We start from the raw sequence: 16,027 nt of genomic DNA on the forward strand, positions 1-16,027 counted from the left end.
ATTATATTATTAGTAAAAAAAGACGAATATACGTCTATAATATATACATATATATAGATATACATAAGTAATAATATAAATTAATATATTTAAATTTCGTATTATATGTAAATCCTACGTTCTCGACGCTGATTGGTTGTTTTAAACTAACCCATGAAAATTAGCCCGCATGTTTATTTCTCTTAGTCGATGGAACATCTTGTATCTAATATAATCTATGATTAAAATATTTTAGCAGACGACACTCGAATCGACTTGACAGCTCACTGTGTATCTTCACGTGTCCCTTTGCGCATCGCATTGCGTAACTGGAGTCCGACTTCCAGGGAGGAGCTCCCTTTTTCGGTGAGTAAATGCAAGCTGTCAAAAAAAAGAAACGAAAAAAAAAACTAATATGCTATCAAAAAAAAGAGAAAGAGAGAAACATAAAAAAAAATAAAAAAAGAAATATATANTATATAAATATATATATATATATATATATATATATATATATATATATACAATAATGTGTCATGTGTCGGTAATTAATAATAAAAGTTGAATTAATCGTATGATTTACGGTACACAGCTGATTAATCTCAAGTTGTTATGATACAACAACTTGAGAAAACTGTTCAGTTTATAAGCAACCAATTGGGTACTACCAAATGAAGTTTTCAGCCAATCGTGGTTACTCCGTTCAACCCGAGGTCAAACAATAGAACCAGCATCCGACATCCTATTACAACATATCATCGTTGTCAAGTTGCGTGCTTTTTAACGAACGTTTTTAACTTTCGCGATTAAATTCGTCGATTTAATCTATATTTGGCAATATTTTTAACGCGAATAATTATAATATCATATTAAATGACTATCAGGCAAGCATTCTACGAATGAAAAAAGGTAAAACTCGACATGCAAATATCCGAAACGATACTGATTCCGCTTTGAACGTAACCTGAGCTAGCCAGCTGAATATCAATATTATACGTCTCCTTCGCTTTCCTTGCAATCGATGTGTGACTTCATATTTCATTTCAATTAAACGCGTGATATTAGTTTTCTTTCTTTTTTTTTTCTTTTTATCTCTTTTATTACGCGATATTGCATCGCGTACTATCGAGAGTTTCGTGTACGAATTTTTATTTTTATTTTATTTTATTTTATATAATATATATATATCCAAAGATATAGAGAGAAAAGTGATGATATTTTTGTGACGTGTTCATTCAAGTTCATTTACAATATGCATGGAAACTAAACTGCGATAATATACAATACGTATTTCTAATGGAAATGTAGAGATGTCGTTCCACGGTCTGTAAATTTATTCATCATGTTGTACAAATACATGAAATTTATTTTTAAAAAGATAAGGTTTTTGTTGATACATTCACGATTAAAAAAAAGGTTATTTATTAAATATATTTTTCATTTTTGTGTATTTACATAAAGTATAAGTAAATGTCATTAAACGAATTTTCTATACACATACAAACTGTTATTTATATTCAATTACCGTCGATTTACAAATGGCGATAATATCCTGATAACATTCCTATATTTCTATTGCATCATTTTTCTTAACTTTGAATATATTCGTTGAATAGAAGTAATCAAATTATCAACTATCTTTTTCTTTTCGTTTTATCTTCTCACAGTGATTCATATATTTCTAAACAATCTCGACCATTAACAAATCCTACATTATTATAAATATCAATTTGTAGAAGTATAAACAAAAAATCATTTGCAATCGGGTATCGAGAATGAAAATAATCCGGAGAAATTCTCGAAAAATAAATCAATTAGATATCTCGAAGCAGATTCAAATAATCGCGCGCAAGGAATTAATTTTGATGCACATCGCAGATTGTCGCTACTGCGCATGTGACGTTATCATTTTGATTGGCGGTGGGGGAATTGGTGGCAGAGTAATCTCAGTGCTTCCAATTCCAACCAACCCCGCTGCTGGTAACGACGAGCCTCGTCGCATTCTTCGTACAGAATCGTGCTTTCAGTTTACCTCGGTGGTGCGCGTTTGGCGTGTATTTCGATGTGTAGCTAGCTTATTGTGTGCGTAAGAGGTGGAGGGAGGGGGTGGGAGTGAAGGAGGTTGGGTGGTAGTAAAAGACGATGAGGAGAAGTGGTGGAGAAAGAGGGGTGGAAACACACATTGGTTGAGAGAACTGCTCACAAACATATACTTTAGTCAGTTAGGTTTGCGTGCGCGTAAGAGAGTCGTCCTGTTCCCTGACAGTGGATAGACGTATGTATGTATTCTGAGGAAGGACATAGACTGACTGCTATCGTGAAAGCTTTTCCCAGTCAGAGAGAAGAGAATTAACATTACCTCGTAATGCCCTGGGCATGTTTTACCGACATTCAGGTAATACGCACGACGACAATAGTCTCATCCCCTCTGAAGGGGCTGGGAAAGGGGACAGGGGGGAAGGGACCGGTCGTTTCTGCCCTCATGCGCGAGAGATTTTCTTTTTTGGTGTACCTGAGGTCATACAGCACGTATACACACGCACGCACACATACATACATCAGGCTCCAAGAAAGAGAGAGAAAGATAGGTGGGGTGGGAGTGGAGAGGGTTAGCGGGGTGGAGTGGGTTTGATCGGGGAACGGGGGGGAGGAGGTAGTGTTGGAAAAAGAACTCGTCCTCCATTACTTGCTTGCAAGCAAATGGTGGATCGTGCTGCTTATATGAGTCTCTTTGTTAAATTCCTTTCTATCTGTCTTCGATCATTTTCGTCATACTCATTTATCTCGCGACCGTTGTTGTTATTAGGACTATTCATCTCAAGCCTTTCACCGAGCCCCCATACAGATGATGTCAATGGCACAATTTTGCATTGTTACCCTTATCGCGGATGGACTTCAGTTACAGTGTTTGTTATGATTCTTCTGCCTTTACCATATTACTATCTCTTTCGCTGCGTAGGAAATACATTAATTGCGTGTTATTCAGTAGTCACGGTCTTCTTCTTATCACCCTGCGCACCGATTTAACACGGTTTGTATATATTATATACTACATATATATATATATATTTTTAAGTCTTCACAGTTCCCCCCTCCTACCCCCACCCCAGTCCTCTCTTATTTTTTCTTTTTCTTTTTGTTTTCTTCTTCTTTTTCTTTCTCTTTCTCTTTCTCTCTCTCTCTATCTCTCGTAGAACACGCTCCAAACGAAGAACGAATTTGTAATTATTAAAGCTCTATTTTTACCCTTTCCCTTCCATTACCCTCCTCTCTTATTTAAAAAAAAAATTAAGTAGTTAGCAAACAAGCCTTATGGGATAAATTATAAAAGAAACGTATACGTTTAAGTAGTATTCCTTTTCGTTCTCCTTTGTATCTCCTTGTCTCAAGATGTTATTATGATTTTTTTTATCCTTTTTCTTTTCTTTTTTTATTTTCTATATAATGTGATTAAGATTGAATAATATCGTTTGATTAGATAGTTGTGTGAAATGTTACTGCTTTGTTAAAAAAAATTCAATACTTTCAAGTTCTTTATTGATATATATCAGGAAAATTTCTTCGCCATTTGTAGTGTTAGTAATTGAGAACAAAGATATGTATTGATCCTCAGATTATATATTGGCTAACTTACTCCAAAATAACCATTTTATTATTTGTAGATTAAGTTGATATATATGCACATGTTTTGGTTAGAATATTTATATACTTTTTCAATCAAATTTAAAGATACAAATCATACGTTTCATGTATACGTAAAATTCCATTATAGTGTTTTACAATAATACATTAGTCATTTATAATAATAATAATAATAATAATAATAATAATAATAATAATAATAATAATAATTTGTTACCTTTTGTTACAGGCAGTATAGTGGCATGAGTCAATTAATCTATGGCAGATCAACAAGATCAGTTGTTGTCAGGGGGGTCTGTAGAGAAGGCCAGTGCTTCAGCAGGGACCTCTAAAACTAGAGAGAAAAGCTCAGGCAGTGGTACAAGCGGTTATAGAAAGCGACAAAGTAGTAGTGGTATCTCAGTGCCGGTAGAAGAGAAAAGACGTAGACAAACTATTGGCAATCCGCAACAAACTCAGGAACTTGACAACGCATCTACGCATAGACATTCTCTAGATACTTCTAAAGAGGAGGAGAAGATAAAGGGTGAACATAGAAATCATGGAAGTGGTTTAGGACCATTCCTAGGTAACTTGGGGGAAAAAAAAACATATGTTACATTAGCTTACGTTGAGTATAGCGATTTTTTTAGTTATGTCCAAACTATGTTTTAATTAATTTTCAATATATGTCATATGTATAAGTTGTTTTTTTATTTTATTTGTAATTTTTAAAATTCTTTTCATTTAGATACAGATTGGAGACTGCAACACAAGGTGCAGCAGTCTAATTGTGGTATTAGTGGTAATACAAGAGTCCGTAATACAAGGAGTAGTTTACCAGAGTTAAACTTGACGGCTATTGATTGTGTGGCTTCCAGAACTCGTTCTCGTACTCCACAAAATTCGGCAGCTTTATTGCAAGCAAACAGTAGCTACAACTTATCATTAAATAGTGGCTATAGTAATCGAAAATCATCTTCAACATATAGCAACTTGGCGTCGTCGTCGAGCTCTTCTCCTGTTTCTAGCAATTCAACTACATCTAGGGAAAGAGGTTAGTTCATTTACTTTTATATTTAATAATATGTTGATTGTAAAGATATATAAAGAAAAATAGTTTATACTTTTTGAAATATTGTATATATATATATAATTTTTAATTAGAAAATAATCATTATTGAAATAATTATTAAATAGAAAAAATATTCTTCGTATACTCGACAATCAACATGTATTATATTATTTATTTTGCAAACGTAGATTGATTTTGCTTAAGAGAAAGAACATGCTAGTTCTTATATAAAAGATTATATAAGATTTTAGAATTAGCCATTTTTATACTCTAATATTTATCAACTTATGAAGCATAAAGAGAATGATATATATATATGTATATATATACATCCCATATACATATATATGTATTATGTGGTGTGGCACAAGTGCAGCATATTAAGATCAATTTTATATATTAAATTTACATCTACCATATGTGTTTGGCAATGTGACCAACATGATGTTGATAACATGCAATAATTAAGTGACCTTTTAAGAGCAATACGCATTTTAATTTAAAAAAAAAAACATTTATTTTATTTATTAAATATTTCATTTAATTATATTAAATATTTAATGGACTTATATACACTTACATAATTTATATTAAAGTAGAGCATATATGCGCAGAAAATAATGTTTCAAGTGATTTAATATGCTTTCGTTTAATAGCTACACGCATATAATCATCTTTGTTATTTTGATTTGTCTAATTTATATACAATAACATTCTTAACATTTAATACAATACATGTCGATATATTTCAAGTCCTATCTTGACTTATAGAAAAGAGAACTGCACAGAAATGAAATTAATTCTAAAATTATATTTAACATTAATTACTTTTTATAACAATCTTTGTTGTCTGATTTTTACTTTTATTTTAATTTAAATAAATATATAACTGATAATATATAAATCAAATAATATCTTGCATGAACATTGCAATAACACATTGTACAATTCCTTACATATATTATAAAATATAAACAAAGTAGGGAAAAGAGATAGATTTTTTTGAAAATTATTTAGAAAGAGAGAATTCTATCAGAAATATCATTTAAAAAAAAAAAAAAAAAAAAAACAACTAAAAAATAAAAAATAAAAAAAATATAAAGAAGGTAGTGTTATTAAAATAAGAGTCATAGATCAGACTGTATCATTAGGCCTGAGGATGAGCGAATGTCTGGAAGGATTTGTGTCTGCTGTCAAAGCACTTTTTCCAATATCAACACAAACGTATCATCAAGAAGGTAAGCTTAAGGAGTACACAATTCGTACCACATTTTCTCTCTTCCCCTTATTTTCTCTTATAAATAAAAAAAAAAAGGTGTAGATATTTATAAAGAAAAGGATATGCTACATTTATTCAACTACATTATATAAACCTTCCTACCAATATACATGCAAGGTTTCTCTCATTCAAACAAGATTTGAAAAAAAATTATGTTTTCCTTCTATTATGCATGAAATTATTTTTATATTTATATTTATGTTTATATATATTCATATTTATATATATATATTTACAAAAAAAAAAAGTGCAGTTCTTGTACAATTATTCAGAGTTCTTCTCTACTGAACACACAGTATAAATAAAACCAAATTATAAACTGTTCATTTGATTTTTTTTTACTAGTTTTTAACAAACAACTTTTAATTAAATTATTAATATAATTTTTCCTCGTAGAATTATTTATTTCAATATAAAATTAATTAATTTGAACTGTTAACGATAATGTCGTGATAATTGATATTAATTAATATCATTTGCATACATTATTTACAAACATTTTCGTGAAGTTTTTTTATAATTGACATTTAATAAGAGATTCTAAGGAATCTTTTCCTATAAAGAACAATTAATTTAATTTAATTAGTCAAGCAAACATTAAACTATTTATCACACATCATTGCAATTATAATTTAAAATATAAACAATTGAAAAAGATAAATATTAAAATTATACACTATTTATATAAACAAATATTGAAAGTGACTAAATTATTACAAAATATGTTCACTAAAATGTATGACTACACACGTAATATATTTTTAAAAGCGTATTGCTCTATTGTACATGTAAAAGAAATTAAAATAATATTACAATAAATTTTTATCATGTCACATTGATGATGTACACGAATATGAATTTTTACTATATGACTTATACAAATTTAATGTCTAAATTATAAATTAAATGATCAGTTAATTTAAGTTCATTCAATATTTTTTTTTAGCATGCCTATATTTCCTTCGTTCATAATAATTATCTCATTGTTCGACAAAAGTCATATATTTTTTCTTAGTTTAGATTTAAAAAATTTAACATTGCTATTATATTTCTTATCGAAAGCACTTCTTTAAAAAAACAACAAAATATGATAGCTAGAATTTGTTAAAAACAATTTTGTATATATTTCTTTGGCTTGCACATAATTTTTCTTTATACAAAAGTTAAAAAAAAATGTATTCACACTTTCAATATTCTTATTTTTATTTTCTTTTTTTTTTTTCTTTTAAATATTTAACTTACGCGAAAATGTTTGAGTTTTACGATTATTCAGGAAAAGTTAAGACGAACAGCACAAATCTTAAAATTTCACATGCACTGATATATCTGAAAAAAAAAGAGAATAAGATATAACATAATAAAAATAGAAAAATGTATACACATGCTAAGTAGTATTTCTGATGTAGGCGATGAGATTATCATATGATAAATATTAAAGTTTAAATAAATAATATCTCAAAAATGAACAGAAAAAGAAAACTATATTATATTATATTATATTATATTTGAAATGTAAAACAATAATTAATAATTTTATGCTATTTAAAATATTTTAGGGTCCAAAGCACACAGTGGTGCGACTTGCACAAGTAGCAGTACGAGTAGTCAAATCTTGGGTGTGAAGTCCAACGTCAGAGTGGGTAACACAGCTAGTAATTCTGTGGAGAGTGGCGGGGGGGCGTTGGCACATGACGGGGCAGGCACTAGTGGCATTACATCAACAGCCACTAACAATCCAGTTGTGTCTGCCACCGCTACTGCCACCCCTGCACACCCTCATCCTTCTCAAAAACATCCACTTCGTTCGCGTATAAAATTGTTAAGCGAACAACCTAAGGAACTGCCATCGAGTAACAAGACTTCAGGAAAGCATCATAAAAAAGATTCCACAACGGGTTCCTGTTCTAGTTCAAGGTAACAGTTATCTCAATTCGAACACACTTTCTGTATTGTCTGTTTTGATCTAAACCATTACTTAACGTTGATATATAAATATAATTTATGTTCCAATATAATAGACATCGCTCTGCGTCACGAGTAAGAAAATCAATGGTGGAAAGTACTTCTGGTGGTACAGGAAATATAATGTCAGGGAATGAATCTATTACTAGCAGTGCTACGCCAACATCCGTATCATCTTCTATTCCTGGTAGCCAATTAGTTACTACAACAGGTGAAGATGAGGCAGGATCAGCTGTAACGTCTGCTACTGGTATAGTTAGAAAAAAAAAAGAAAATATATATAAAGTTAATTTTAACTCAGAGTATATTTAATCAATAACATTAACAAATATATTACTTTTCAAACAAGCGAGCGGAGGACCATCTGGATTATCTGGTACAACGGGAGACAGTGAAAGCGATGATGGAGAAGTTGGTAGATTACAAGCGTTATTAGAAGCTAGAGGTTTACCTCCTCATGTATTTGGTGCATTGGGTTCACGAATGCAACATCTTTTAAATAGAAGTATGGGAGCAAGTTCAGGTATTAATATTAGTAACATTTCTATCTGATAAATTATTATTTATATTTCTATCAAATATATAAACAAATTTGACTTACGACGATTATGAAATGTTTATTTATTTATTTTTTTTTTTCTTCCTTTTAATCAGCTGCAAAAGCACAACAACTTCTTGCTGGTTTACAAGCTGTTGATGACGAAGGCGAGCAATTACAAGCCGTTATAGGAATGGGAGAAATCCTTGTTATGGGAAATGAAGATACATTAACAGGTTTTCCTGTTAAACAAGTGGTCGCAGCTTTAATTAATTTACTTGGAATAGAGCACAACTTCGTTATAATGACACATGCTTGTCGTGCTTTAACATACATGATGGAAGCTTTACCACGATCTTCTACCGTTGTTGTTGATGCAGTGCCAGTGTTTCTACAGAAGTTAGAATCAATTGAATGTATGGACGTTGCTGAACAATGTTTAACAGCTTTGGCTATGTTGTCTCGTCGACATAGCAAAACAATATTACACGCGGTATGTTTCTTTTTTATATATTTGCATCTCTTTAAAATATACATTATAATTGTATAAACTTAAATTACAATATATTTGTATTATTTGATTTACAGGGTGGTGTGTCAGCTTGTTTGAAATTTGTTGATTTCTTCAATATCACGGCTCAACGCTCAGCATTAACGATCACAGCCAATTGCTGTCAAAATCTTCATCCTGACGATTTTCATCTAGTCGCAGAAAGCTTACCATTGTTAACAAACAGACTGACAAATCAGGATAAAAAAAGTGTTGAATGCGTTTGTCAAGCATTCAGTCGTCTTGTCGACAGCTTTCAACACGATCCAGTTATGTTACATAAAATTATTAATGCGGAACTTCTGCAAAATTTACAACAGTTGGTACGTGGATATTATTATATTATTACATTTTTATTTATAACTTCCTTTTATATAACATTAGCGTATTAAATGTTATTAATATTTTTCAGCTGATGATTACACCACCTGTAAACAGTATTGGCAACTTCATAACAGTGCTACGAATGTTATCTGTGATATCAAATCGCTGTCCTGATCTGGCACAGCTGCTTTTACAACAAAATATAGCTTTCACATTAAGTTATCTTTTAACCGGATCTTTGGAAATAAAAACTGAAGATGTAGAATTAGTCCCACGTTCGCCGCAAGAATGGTTTGAAATTACTTGTTTAATCGAAGAACTTATGCCTCCACTACCAACCGATGGTATATTCAGTGTAAATAGTTTACTCGAAAGGACCAGTAGTCAACAAGAAACAGTCCATTGGGAGTGGCGCGATGAAAGACATTGTTGCCATCCGTTCAGCACTATTGATTCTAGAATTATTGAGGTATTATGAAAAGTAATTATTGTCCGTATCAATTAAATACAATTAATTAATATATATTTATTTATTTATATGGAAAAATCTATTGGTATTGCCATTTCATTCATATTCGGATGAATTATTTTCAGATGGCATTTCAAAATGGAGAAGATGAAATATGTCTATCCACTTTAGGTAAAACATACACAATAGATTTAACTGTGATGAAACAGATTAACGAAGACATTGGAATGGCACGAAGTATATTTCGCAGAGTTAATGCCCATCCTGTAGAGGGTAAAAGTCCTACTTGCTCATCAAGGTAGTTAACATATTTTTATATATTATTTTAAATATTTATTAAGACCATATGAATTCTTTTTTTTTCTAAATAAATTAATTGATTTATTTTATAGTATGGATTTAGTACCTCCAGTAATTGAAACTAATGAATGGTTGGTATCTTTTATACGAACTTTATTCTCTGTACTCTATGAAGTGTATAGTAGTTCAGCCGGCCCTGCTGTAAAATGCAAATGTTTACGTGCACTTCTTCGTATGGTATATTATGCCTCCACTGATTTATTAAAGGTTGGTACAATTAATAATTATATTTATCTGTTATATATTATATAAATTTTTAGTTAATAATCATTTTTGTATTGTATAATTTCCATTAGGATGTTTTAAAGAATCAAGTAGTATCATCGCATATAGCAGGAATGTTAGCGTCACAAGATTTAAGAATAGTTATAGGAGCTCTACAAATGGCAAGTATCTTAATGAAAAGATTACCGCAAGTATTTGGGGTCCATTTCCATCGTGAAGGTGTTTTACATCAAATACGACAGTTAGCTGATCCTGAAATACCTCTTGGAGTTTCACCGCCCAAGTGCTCTTCTGGTTAATATTAATAACAATATTTTTTAATTAAATGACTTATATAAATTATAATGAAAATATTAACATATATTGTTTTTAAAATAGGTACATCATTACCAAGTCCACAACCAGGTCCATCTACACCTATTTCTTCCACCATGATGTTGTCCTCTAGTAGCGCTACGTCTCCTATTGCTTCTCCATCAACAAACGGTAATATATTATTTGGTGCAGTTGCAACATGTCAAATGAAGCCGAACCTTACCCCAACGATGGATACACATGGTAGAACCGATTTAAATACCCCCGTAGATAATGCAACTACGCCACCAAGTGCTCATCTGTAAGTTCGAATTATTTTATCATAAACATTAAATAAACTAACGTTTATTAATGTTCTTTTATTATAATTTACTTCTCATTTCTTACAACATATTAATACTGTTATTTTATTAGAAGGATCGGAGATGTTTTGAAAAGAAAACGTCAGAACAAAAAAGGTCGGTTCTCTAGATTGGGTGGTACGACTACACAACAAACTCAACAACCGGAATCACTTTTCACCGGTTTTACCCAAAAGAATAATAGATTTTTGGGAAATCTTAATCCAGCTAGATGGGGAAGAAAATCGTCATCTTCAAGCAGTGTTAGTGATAAGAGAGACACAAGTTCATCAACCAGTTTATCCAAACCCCCAAGTAATCCAAATTTATCAGGTGGTAATCGGGATAAGGCTAAAGCATGGGTACGTGAACAAGCTGCTCAATTCTTAACAAGATATCAAGATGATGCACCTTGCACGCACCCTGCATTAACGGTTCTTGCGCGACTTACAGCCGCAATACAACGATTACAATCAAATGTAAGTAATAATCAAATAATCTAACAATGATCCTTGTTGTTGTTATTGTTATTATAATTAAAAGATTATTTTTCTTGTTTTTTCTCTTGTTTCTGTTCGATAGCTATTAGATGAAATATTCTCAGCGCTTACCGAATTACGAGATATCGTATTAGAAAGTGATATATCTCCGTTTGAAATGAATTATAGTGGTCTTATAAAAGCATTGTTGAACTACCTCACAACCACTGACGCACCTGGAAGTCGTTATGATCGTTTACGGATGTTCTGGCAACGATTTGCGGAGTCTACTGTAAGCAATTATTATTTCTTTCTTTTTTTTAATTAATATTGTGAAATGTTTATAATTCTCAATTTTATATTTATTATAAATCTTTTTTTTACAGATACAGCAAGACAACAATCTCATAGATCTTCAACCTGGAGCATTCGGTGCTCTTGTAGCAAAATTAAATAGTTGTGTTGCCCAATTAGAACAGTTTCCAGTAAAGGTTCATGATTTACCTGCTGGATCTGGTGCTGGACGTGGAGGAACTAGTGCTCTTAAATTTTTTAATACACATCAATTAAAGGTAAATAAAAAAAAATAATAAAAGAAAAATGATAACAAAAATAAATATAACATAATCTTTTAATTGTTTCGTTACAGTGCAACCTTCAACGGCATCCAGATTGTAATAACTTAAAACAATGGAAGGGTGGTACTGTAAAAATTGATCCTCTTGCATTAGTGCAAGCAATAGAAAGATATTTAATGGTTCGCGGATACGGTAGAATACGTGATGCGGAATCTTTAGTTAGCGACGACGATAATAGTGAAGATGATATAGATGATACTTTGGTAAGTGTTTAAATAACATATATATGAATATCTCTTGTTCATTTACACTACAAATTGTCTTATGCTTGTTTTTTATTTGTATTTATTTTGTAAAATTTATTTCATACGTATGCTTTCGTTCTTAAAATGTTAATTCTTCGTTCTTGTCTTTTGTTTTTTATTTTCATTTTTAATTTATAGGCAGCAGTTGTTATAAGTCAAGGCTCTGCAAAACACAAGCTCCAATTTTTAATAGGGGATGAAGTATTACCTTTTAATATGACCGTATACCAGGCAGTAAGACAATTTGGTTGTTCTGGTATAGATCATTCAGAAGCAGAAGCAGATGGCGAACCACCTTTGGGACACGATGCAGTATGGGTGCAAACCCATACGATATATTACAGGTATTGTTTAAGTTTATTTTTTAATATGGTTAAATACCTTTGGCAATAATTATATGTGGCTTATTTCTGAAGGATACTCTTGATCTTTGATTCACGTCTGAAATGATTGCTGAAGTTTACGACAAGTGTATAATATACAAGTGAGATTCTTGCCTTTCTGATATTAAAAAAAAAAGAAACAAAAAGGATACATATATATATATATGTCTTGTTTAGCTAAAATTTTTTTTTGCGGTAAAATAATATTCTAGTTACTGCCAAAAATCGCATTGAATAAAACGTATATACACCGTATATCAAATTTTTCTTATTCCTGCTTCTTTCGATGTAAGTTTGTAAAAACAAGCAGCATTATGTTTTTAGAAACGTTTTTCAACAACAACAACAACAAAAACAGACTATTACAATTATAATAATATATATTGGATTTTTTTTTAGAATTAAAAAAAGAAACAAGAGAGAGAAAGAGAGAAACCAATTACTAATAATTGAAAAATTGTAAAATATTATTATTTTTAAAAGTTGTGTGCCATTACATTTATATTTTTATCTAGACCTGTGCCAGAGGACGAAGCTACGATGTCATCCAAGCCAGGATCAAGTTCGCAATGCGGTAGTAGAAAAGGAAAAGGCAAAAGTACAAAGATCAGTTCTAAACGAAAAGAAGATAATCTTTGGTTAGAAGGAATAGTGCCAGCTCAACGATGTCCACTTGCACCTTACTTATCACCATCATTGCCACCTTCAGTAACTATCATCGATGCTTCCTTAGATGGCTTGTGTTTATTGCGGCTTCTACATGCATTAAATCGTCATTGGGGTGTATTATTTCCTCATTTAAAAAGTATGAGTCTATTGTCTCCTCAAGATTTTATAAATAACAAGATAGCGGCAAAAGCCAGCAGACAACTCCAGGATCCTTTAGTTATTATGACTGGAAATTTACCATCATGGTTACAACAAATAGCAACAGTATGGTAAGTTATTTATTAATTAATATTATTATAAACGACATATATATGCTACGTGAATGGGACACCTAAAATAGCAATCCACAAAATTGGGCGTTCGAAGAAATCTTTGGCGTTTAATAAATTATATATAATAATAATAATAATAATAATAATAATAATAAACGATTAATAAATTACTCTCTTTCTCGTTATTATTTTTATTATATTATTTAATATAATAAATTATATTTTCCTTATTAAATTATTTATTTACGTTAAATGGAATAAGATTTTAAATTGAAATAAAATTCAAACACCCATTTACATGTAATGTGCTTATTTTGTGATATTTGTTTAACATATTATTATCTGTTATTTATAGCCCATTTTTATTCCCATTTGAGACAAGGCAGTTATTGTTATACGCAACATCCTTCGATCGTGATAGAGCGCTACAACGTCTTTTAGATTCTGCTCCGGAATTATCAGGATCTGATAGTCAAGAACGTGTTACACCTCGTTTAGAAAGAAGAAAAAGAACTATTTCTAGAACGGATATTTTGAAACAAGCTGAACAAGTTATTCAAGATTTAGCTTCTAGTAAAGCTCTACTTGAAGTGCAATATGTTAACGAGGTTCATTTTATAAACATATATATATATATATATATATATATATATATATATATACATAATAATATATGGACCGTTTATATTTGTATTAATTTTGTGAATGTTTTCTTAGGTCGGAACCGGATTGGGCCCAACTTTAGAATTTTATGCGCTAGTCTCTAAAGAACTTCAACGTGCTGATTTGGATCTTTGGCATGGTAGTTCCAATCCTACAGAAATGGGTTACGTTAATCCTATACATGGGCTCTTTGCGACACCAATACCATGGAGTACTAAAGTATCACATTTGGCTAAACTTAAAACTAAATTCAAATTTCTTGGTAAATTTATGGCAAAAGCAATATACGACTCTAGAATGGTACGTTGACAATTTAAAAAAATATTAATTAAAATATAAACGTAATAATATATATTTTTTATAACGCCATTGTTATTTTTTCAGTTGGATCTACCATTTAGTTTAACATTTTATCGTTGGTTATTGGGAGAAGAACATACGCTTACTTTAACAGATTTATTATACGTTTGCCCCGATATATATCGTACTTTAACGAAATTACAAGAAATTGTTAGACGAAAGGAATTAATAGAAAAGGATCAAACTTTAAGAATAACGGAGAGAGCACAACGAATTGAAGCGCTCGATTTAGATGGTTGTCCTATTTCCGAGCTTGGTCTTGTCTTTGAATTACCAGGCTACGAAAATATTGAATTGAGGAAAGGAGGAAGCGACGTGCCTGTCACCATTCATAATTTGGATCAATATATCAAGGTATACAAATAAACAAATAAATATATAATTATTATTTATATTAAATATATTAATATAATGTTATATATTACAGTTAGTAACACATTGGTTCCTCTACGAGGGAGTTTTTAGACAAATGGAAGCATTTAGAGAAGGTTTCGAATCCGTATTTCCACCTGCGCAATTGAGATTATTTTTCCCCGAAGAATTGGAAGCAGTGTTTTGCGGACACACCCAAGGTGGTGGCCAATGGGATACGAAAACTTTATTAGAATGTTGCCGTACCGATCATGGCTATACTCCAGATTCTCGTGCTATACGTTTCTTATTTGAAGTCTTATCGAAATATGATAGCGAAGAACAAAGACAATTTATTCAATTTGTCACTGGGTCGCCACGATTACCTGTCGGAGGTAATTCTATTATTTATTTATTTTCTTTTTTTCTCTTATAATAATAATTCAATAATTATACAATATAAATCAATTTATTTATTTGATTTATTATTATTTTTATTAACGTACGACCTTTTTTCGTAGGCTTTAAAAGTTTGACCCCACCGTTAACGATAGTGCGGAAATCATTTGATCCGTCTATGAAAACTGATGACTTTTTACCATCCGTAATGACTTGCGTTAACTATTTAAAATTGCCCGATTATACTACGTTGGAAATAATGCGGGAAAAATTGAGAATAGCAGCACAAGAAGGTCAACATTCATTCCACCTTTCCTAGAAAATGGATTGGGAAAAAGAATCACCACCACCGCCGCCACAACACAACGTCGTCATTCATCAATTTATTCATTCATTAATTCATCCATTCGTTCGTTCATTTACTCAGTCATTATTTTTTTTCGCTATCTCATTATTATTATACATATATATTCAGGTTGAGAGACCAAGAAGAGGTTTTATCAAATATATATGTATATATATATATATAT

At 31.0% G+C, this 16,027-nt stretch overlaps 1 protein-coding gene across 7 annotated transcripts; it reads left to right on the forward strand.

Annotated features, from left to right (window-relative positions):
* The first annotated feature begins 174 nt into the window (after nt 1–174).
* On the forward strand, nt 175–15,990 carry LOC106789823 (E3 ubiquitin-protein ligase TRIP12). Of its 7 annotated transcripts, XM_014754329.1 has the most exons (26): nt 1,955–2,374; nt 2,786–3,010; nt 3,851–4,189; nt 4,352–4,657; nt 5,827–5,913; nt 7,511–7,868; nt 7,973–8,166; nt 8,266–8,439; nt 8,571–8,947; nt 9,043–9,327; nt 9,417–9,797; nt 9,923–10,095; nt 10,190–10,364; nt 10,454–10,676; nt 10,761–10,998; nt 11,112–11,517; nt 11,621–11,809; nt 11,904–12,089; nt 12,167–12,358; nt 12,539–12,744; nt 13,299–13,721; nt 14,080–14,332; nt 14,442–14,687; nt 14,772–15,101; nt 15,175–15,493; nt 15,620–15,990. In XM_014754329.1, the coding sequence occupies exons 3-26, from the start codon at nt 3,880–3,882 to the stop codon at nt 15,814–15,816; spliced, it is 6,228 nt and encodes a 2,075-aa protein (XP_014609815.1). In that variant the 5' UTR covers nt 1,955–2,374; nt 2,786–3,010; nt 3,851–3,879; the 3' UTR covers nt 15,817–15,990. The 7 variants fall into 7 exon arrangements, with proteins under 7 accessions (XP_014609817.1, XP_014609819.1, XP_014609815.1 ...); XM_014754331.1 differs by lacking the exons at nt 1,955–2,374; nt 2,786–3,010 and adding an exon at nt 175–345; XM_014754333.1 differs by lacking the exons at nt 1,955–2,374; nt 2,786–3,010 and adding an exon at nt 572–888.
* The last annotated feature ends 37 nt before the right edge of the window (nt 15,991–16,027 follow it).

Source organism: Polistes canadensis, unplaced genomic scaffold (genome assembly GCF_001313835.1).
Source record: "Polistes canadensis isolate GaletaPanama2010 unplaced genomic scaffold, ASM131383v1 scaffold_205, whole genome shotgun sequence".
Taxonomy (NCBI): domain Eukaryota; kingdom Metazoa; phylum Arthropoda; class Insecta; order Hymenoptera; family Vespidae; genus Polistes; species Polistes canadensis.